The sequence below is a fragment of the Euprymna scolopes genome, chromosome 37 (genome assembly GCF_053919585.1).
Source record: "Euprymna scolopes isolate OS-2025 chromosome 37, ASM5391958v1, whole genome shotgun sequence".
Lineage (NCBI taxonomy): Eukaryota > Metazoa > Mollusca > Cephalopoda > Sepiida > Sepiolidae > Euprymna > Euprymna scolopes.
The window spans coordinates 52,751,012-52,758,792 of record NC_136518.1 but is presented as its reverse complement, the minus strand read 5'-3'; the positions used below and the strand labels follow the sequence as shown (position 1 = coordinate 52,758,792).

At 29.9% G+C, this 7,781-nt stretch overlaps 1 protein-coding gene across 3 annotated transcripts in view; it reads left to right on the top strand.

Moving 5' to 3' along the window:
* LOC145261195 (laminin subunit alpha-like) overlaps positions 1–7,560 on the top strand; it is a 469,749-nt gene extending 462,189 nt beyond the window's left edge. For all 3 annotated transcript variants that reach the window (XM_080119517.1, XM_080119518.1, XM_080119516.1), the window contains 2 exons: positions 4,164–4,250; positions 7,318–7,560. In XM_080119517.1, coding sequence (XP_079975643.1) covers positions 4,164–4,250; positions 7,318–7,418 — 188 coding nt within the window. In that variant the 3' untranslated portion in view covers positions 7,419–7,560. The remainder of the gene's footprint in view (positions 1–4,163; positions 4,251–7,317) is intronic.
* The last annotated feature ends 221 nt before the right edge of the window (positions 7,561–7,781 follow it).

The window sequence follows — 7,781 nt, the reverse complement described above, 5'->3', positions numbered from 1 at the left end:
ATGGAGATTACTCGAAACGGGACTGATTCAACTGTGTTCAATCTAGTTAGATTATCAGTAGGAAGTGACAACTAGAAAGGAATTTGGAATGTACACGTGATGTACGAAACTGTGAATAAAATATAAAAAAACTCGTAATTTCTCTTTTAAAAGTGGGTTGTTTATTTTCTTTATAGATTATACTTCCAAAATTAACTATTAAAGTTTTATAAAAAGTAATAGAAATATTATTATTTTTATTTTTTAAAAAACAGTAATGAAATTAATTGAATTTTACGAGTTCAGCATTTTTCAATTTTTAAACTTTAAAAATCTATCAAAATTTTCCTATTGATTCTATTTTTACGATATTTTCAGGATCAATGTGAAATTTTATGCTCTTTCCAATAAACCGAATATAATATTTTAGACAAACGTTTATTTTTTAATTCACGCCCCCCCCCATTTTGAGATGTCTATTAAAAATTAAATAATTAATTTACTCACCAAAGTTTTATATATCACAAATTGAAGATAAAAGATCAATAAATAATATATTCAAATTTAAAACAAAAAAAGAAGTGTTTTTTTTTTAGAAATTTACCTGTAAAGTCCGAAGTTTAAAACTTTTTTTTTTTAAACCACGTTGTTTGTTTGTTTGTTTGTTTGTTTTGTTTTGTTTTGTTTTTTTAATGAAACCTTGGTCCTTGCTCCTTTAATTGAAAAAAAATTAGGGTTTGAATTACATTTTTCGAGTAGTTATAAGCTTGGAAAGACAGGGGGTCGAATTATTCAATATTTTTCACGAAGTTTCTGACCCACCTAGGGATGGGGATATGTCTCTATGGGTGACGGGGGTGGGTTGGGCTGAACCGGAGGAGCTTAACTTAGGTTATAAATTCAGTACATTTAAAAGTTTTAATGTAAATACTACTGGGGTTGAGGGCTTAGTGTAAATCTAATAGTGGAGACCAAATGCGCTGATTTTTAAATTATTTCTTATTTGGGGGGGGGGCTTGTCAGTGGGGTTTAGGGGTGGTGATAGATGGTTCTAAATTTAGGTTTTAAGTCTTTAGCCCTGGGAAGGGGTTTCTAAGCTATTTTTTCATTGGACCTAGGTTTTATATTGTTTAGGTTATATTCTCGTTGCATCGTGCGTTAATTGGTGGTTTGGTTGCAATTTAATAGGTGGTATTAAGTGTACATATTTACGGGGATAGGGTTTGTTAGGCAAAGTTGTCTGAGGGCTTATGTTTAAAGTAGATATATTGTTAGTTAGGCCTTGCTAAGATGGAGGCGATTCTAGGTCGGTAATTTATTTAAAATTATGTAATGGTTATGTATTCAGAGGGTGTGCTAATATTTTATATTAAAAAGTTAGTTTTTTATGGCGAATTTTGCAGATAGCACTTGTTTATGGGCGGTTGTAAAAAAAAAAATGAATAAATAAATTTGGTTTGGGGGTGTTGTCCGATAGCCCTATACTAGGGGAAATGGTTAGTGAGGGATATTGTTGCATTTTATGGATGGCGAAGAAGCGCAATAAGCTAGTTCCTGTCCGGTGGTGCATTTTCAGTGGGGTTATTTGCATTTACGTACCTGAACTTTCTCTTGTGTCTACAACTGCAAATTATCTCTGGTTTTGAATTGAAGATATTTAATTTATTAGGTGCCGTTATAATCTCGGTCACCTCTGTGTTACATAGAAGGCAGTATTTAGAGCCTGGGTTATATGGCTTGGATTTTCTTAGTATTTTTCATTTTTAAATACCAACAGACACTAGTCTTTTATCCTTTTGGGAATCATCATTGAAATTTTAACATTTATTTTTAAATGTCGAAACGTCTGACCAGAGTGATCTAATGATTATAACCTCATGACCTATGCATGCGAGCTTAAGTGACCAACTTTCATTTCAACTGTAAAGTGCTCAACAGTAAGAACCGAGTTCTGAAAGGGGCTGATATAATTATTACAATAATGATTTTTAAATACATACAGACACTAGTGTTTCATCCTTTCGGGAATCATCAGTACAGGGTGTTATTTTTAAATGGCAAGACGTCCATCCAAAGTGATCTAAAGAGTATAACATCATGATCCAACACACACACACACACACACACACACACACACACACACACACACACACACACACACACACACACACACACACATGTATGTATGTGTGTGTGTGTGTGTGTGTGTTTATGGTTTTCATTTGATGCTTCTATATTTAAATAACGAAAAAATATTGAATTTCAAGTGAAACAAATGGTACCTACGTAATTTTCATGTCGCAAATAGTAACATATCCAAAAATTACGGAAAACGATAAAGTCGAAAATTAATTAATCATAAAAATAAAATCATTTGTAAAATCTAGCGATTTGGTTTCAAAATCTCAGAGAGCTAACAGGCGAGGTAATTAAAGTTATTTTCTCGGAAATCTAATGTTAAAATTCAATCAGTTAGTTTTTATTTTTGAAAAATTAAAAATTCAAACACTTAAAAGAAGTTATTTAAAAAAAAAATCACAAATTATTTATATATGGTATACTTACTTTTTGTTTTCTAAATAAATTCCGTCTGCTGTACATGGTGTTTCAACTGAGTTACTTCCCCTTTGCTTATATCACGTGACTCAACATTTCCGCCTCGGTGTGTAACTCTATCGAAGTATTTTTACCTTTATAGGAACTGCTTTTCACGAATAAGTAATTTTCTAATTCATCGTTTTCCATAATTTTTGGGATATGCTAGTATTTGTGACATGACAGTTAGGTAACTACCATTTGTTTTACTTGAATTTTTTTTTTTTTTTTTTTTTTTTAAATGTAGAAGCATTATTAATTTCTTTAAATTTATATTTAAAAAAAAAAAAAAAAAACCTGCGCTTCTACACTATTGGGACGAAATTTCTCAAATCGTAAAACTGAATTTCACATGAAAACAATGGTATCTAGGTATTCTTCATATTTTTATGATGATTATATCCAAAAATTACGAAAATCGATAAGATAGAAAATAATTAAAGAAAATAAAAAAAAATAGAATTTGATGAAAAGGAAAACGATCGTAAGACACAAGAGAGTTCAAAAGGGAGGTAATTTTCCGTTTTTATTTAAAAAAAAAAGATGGTGGCAATTTTTCACCTGCTAACACGATTAGAGTTGTTTTGTTTAATAATTCAGTAATAATGAGGTAATTTTGACTGCATAATTTGGAAGCTACCATTGTAGAATTAGAATTGACAAAAAAATCAGTTAAAACCATTGTTTTTTTTTTTGGGGGGGGGGTTCTGAAAACTCCATTTATCGATTACAAAATCTCGTCCCAATTCTGTAGAAGCGCTAAAAATCTCTATGATGCATATGCCAGTTATGGAATAATAAAGTTCTCGTTAAAGAAAAATCGCTTAATTTGATCAAGTAGTTTTCTTTACAGAGGAAAATCAATTTTTAATAATAAGTAATATTTTTTGATGTTAACAATAATTTTTTGTTATCACAATGTTTTTATTACATCGTTATTTTACTAACATTTTAAATAATTTTAATAGTATACACATATTATAATATTTTTATTAATAATATTTTAATAGTATTTTTAATAAATAATGTTTTATAATATTCTATCAATAATATTTTTATAATAATTTTAATAGTATATAATCTGATAATAATAAATTAATATTATAAATACTATTTTTAATTGTATTATTATTTTAATAGCATTTTATAATAATTTTAGTAGTATATACATCTGATAATAATATCTTTATTGATAGTATTTTAATAGTATTTTATTTAATATTTTATGACATTATTCTTTTAATAACATTCTATAATAATTTTAATAGCATATACATCTAATAATAATATCTTTATTAATAATATTTTAACAATATTCTATTTAATAATATTTTATAATAATTTTAAATACTATTTTAATAGTATTTTATTTAGTAATGTTTTATATTATTTTTTTAATAACATTTCATAATAATTTTGATAGTATATATATCTGATAATATCTTTTATTAATAATATTTTAATAATATTTTATTTAATAATATTTTACAATATTATTCTTTTAATAACATTTTTATTACAATTCTAATAATATATAAATCTGAAAAGGAATAATTTACCTTCAAATTAAAACTTTTTTTCATTTTCAGAGCGGAATCCATTTATTATGAGCAACGAACCGTACGTCGGCTGCATCAAAAACCTGCACGTTTCTCATCCAATTTCATCACCAAGTGGTATGAAAATTTCTTTGCAACTTCTCTCATGCAATAAATGTTTGTTTTCGAGAGTTAAGTTTAAAATTCAATTTTAAAAAAAATCTTTATGATTTACGTACCCATCACAAAACGAAAATGTCATATTCCAAAAATCACATAAATTGATCAAGTAGTTTTATTTTTTACTGAAAAAAATATCAAACATTATAAGTAAGCAAAATAGAACTGTTTCTCGCCGCCATCTTGGAAAAACAAAGATAGATAACTTCACAATAGTTCAAACTTGCAAGATCAGCCTTGTAAGGAGTTTTCATATTAATTGCTTGAAATCATTTTAGAATAATTTTCTTTATTAGAAAAAATACTTGATCAATTTATTTATTTATTTAAAATATTTGTCTTAGTAGAAAAAAAAAATTTCTTACAGACAGCTATAAAATAATTGCACTAGTGACCCCCAGATAGATCCGAAGGAAAATTTCAATGGTACTTTTAGATTCCTCTAAAAATTTAACACATTTTGAAATTATTTTTAATGTGCTGATTGTTAACCATGGACATGTGTTGTGTCGTGTTTATGGCTCATCAGCATGGCTGACTATAATAAGGTTCGAATCCATAATCATTAAGTTTATGATTGGGCTACACTACGTAGTAGTAGTAGTAGTGGTTTGCACACCTGTTTATAGATTCTATGATTATAAGTTTAAGTCTTTGCATGGTTAATTAAAAAAAATGAAGAATAGATATAGTGAAAGACGTGTCCGTGTATAAGTAAATAAATAAACAATGAATATATGGTCATATATATATATATATATATATATATATATATATATATATATATATATATATATATCAGATGTCCACTCTGCTGATGTATTGTACGGATCTGATCAGGTGTTAATTGATTTGTTACGGTCGCGCATGTCTGTTGTGGAGAATCAGATCCATGCCTCATTACATCAATCCACCTCTTTGGTACTCGAGTCAAGCTATCAGCCAAATTCTGCACTGACGAAACTAAGGTAATGTCCACTTGCAAGCTGTATTCGTCAACTAGACGCTTTATTATCGCCAGTCACATTTGTACTAGCATCTCACTTGCGTAAAACTCAACTCTATATGTCACACCGACAGGTATAATTTTACATTTGCGAAAATATATCCACGTTTTACATGGATCTTCGCAGTAATTCCCCCCCCTCATCTCCAACAAAAACAACATTGTATCTGGAAATTTAAAAAGAATCGGAATCAGTAATTGTATCGGAATCGGAAATTTAGAACAGAATAAATAACAGTATCGGAATCGTAAAAAAATTTTTTGAATTATCCCATCACTTCTAAATATAGTCCAGATATAACAGTCGTGTTCAAAATGTATAATGATCTGTTAACTAGTTTAGGAGTTTATCCTGTACATATATAGACATGCTAAACTTTACAAAGATAGAGGTGCCCATGCCCGTGTTTGTGGGTGCTACGACGTGGGACCAGATCAACGTTAAGCGCCATCACTGCTACTACGGTAAATATTTAAAAACGGCAGTTGTCGCCGGTGTAAAGATGTTAATAAGACTACGTTTTCTAATCTTTTCTCATCGCTTGACGTAAACAAAATATATTTAAAAAAAAAAAAAAAAAGGGGGGGGGTCAAAATCAGCGTCAAAACGAAGTCGAATATAAAAATTAACAATTATTGTTTTTTTTTTTTAATTAACATAACAGTGAATAATGAATCATGCTTTTATTGTTGCCGTGTTTTTTTATGTATGTGCCGATGCAACACACGAGCAAGAAAACAATAATTGAATTAAACGTCCGATGTTTGTGGAAATGTGAAAATGTTCTTAAAACAAGTGTCCTGGCATAAAGGCAATGTTTGTAACTGTATGAATCGTCGCTAGGATTATATATATATATATATATATATATATATATATATATATATATATATATATATATATATATATATATATATATATATATTTTTAGACATTAAAATAGAAAAAAAAGGTTAGAGAATAAAACCTAAAAGTTCAAATTCCTCGGCTTAACGTTCACAGGGAACATGAATTGGAACAGATACACAGAGAGCATTGCCAAGGCTGCTGTGGAGAAGGTGGGCTCTCTCTACCATGCTAGAAAGTTACTTACACCTGAAAGTATCCTGTACCTCTACAAGGCCACGATTCGCCCCTGTATAGAGTACTGTTGTCACATTTGGGCTGGTGCATCTGCTGCTGGTCTCTCACTCCTGGACACGGTTCAAAAGAGAGTCGCCAATCTGATAGGTCCTGAACTGTCATCTAAGCTTCAATTTCTGTCCCATCGACGAAATGTTGCATCCCTCTGCCTGTTTTATAAGTATTTTAATGGTGGATGCTCCGACAAACTACAAGTCCTTGTACCCCCTCAACATAAATACCCACGACAAACCCGACAAGCAGCAAAGTTCCACCCCTACACAGTAAAGATTCCTAGATGTAAAAAAGCCTTCTACTATAGTAGTTTTTTCCCCAGAACTGCTAGACTTTGGAAATCCCGTCCAGGTTCCTGCTTTCCCAACTATATTGACATGCAGAAGTGTAATGTGAACAGACATCTTGCTGCTCAACTCCCTACATAGTATCTCTATAACTTATGTTCCAGATAGTAGCTCCCTATATCAAAGTGATAATGTGCCTTGCTTGGGGTGAAAATGTAATAAAATTTTTTTTTTTTTTAATTATATGTAAAATTAACCGGGGAAGACAATGGAGGTGGTCCCCTGAGTTTTAAGTGCACCCTAAGGAACGCTATATAGGTAGAATCTCTCTTTACACTTCAACTATATCTTATTTCAATAAAATTTAAATCATATTTATAAAATTCTCGAGGAAAGGCCATAAAAGTTATACGGAATCACTACATACCTCACAATATATTTCTCTTACAATTTTTAAATAAACAAAACAGACCTAAATATCACATCAATATACATTAAGGGCCAGGATATGTGCCTATCCGGGTATTAGTTGTTTTTTTTTTGTTTTTTTGTAATAACCAACAATTTACAACTTAATTTTTTTTTCATTTCCAGGCATCGGCTGCCATAATGACCTTGACCTTTCTCGTGTATGGACATCAATGCATGGAAAAGCAACAGGCAATGTTCAGTTTGGCTCGTGTTCAACCCTATAACACTGGAGCGATGAACAACTTCAACATCATGACAAGACTAGAACAAAAATTCCATATTATTTTTTGAGTAATTTCCTAGTTTACAGATGTTAAGTTCGAATATGATATTTTAGGAATCATGACAAACATGCAGTATAGTTAATTGCTAAGAAATTTAAGAATATATATATATATATATATATATATATACTAGAGGAGATTAAAGAGTATTGAAGGATTCTTCAAATCGGGACTTATTAAGATACAAGAAGCTCAACATATGAGGTGGAGCATAAATATACATTATATATATGTATGTATGTATGTATGTATGTATGTATGTATGTATGTATGTATAAACGTTTGCCAAATGCATTAAAATTT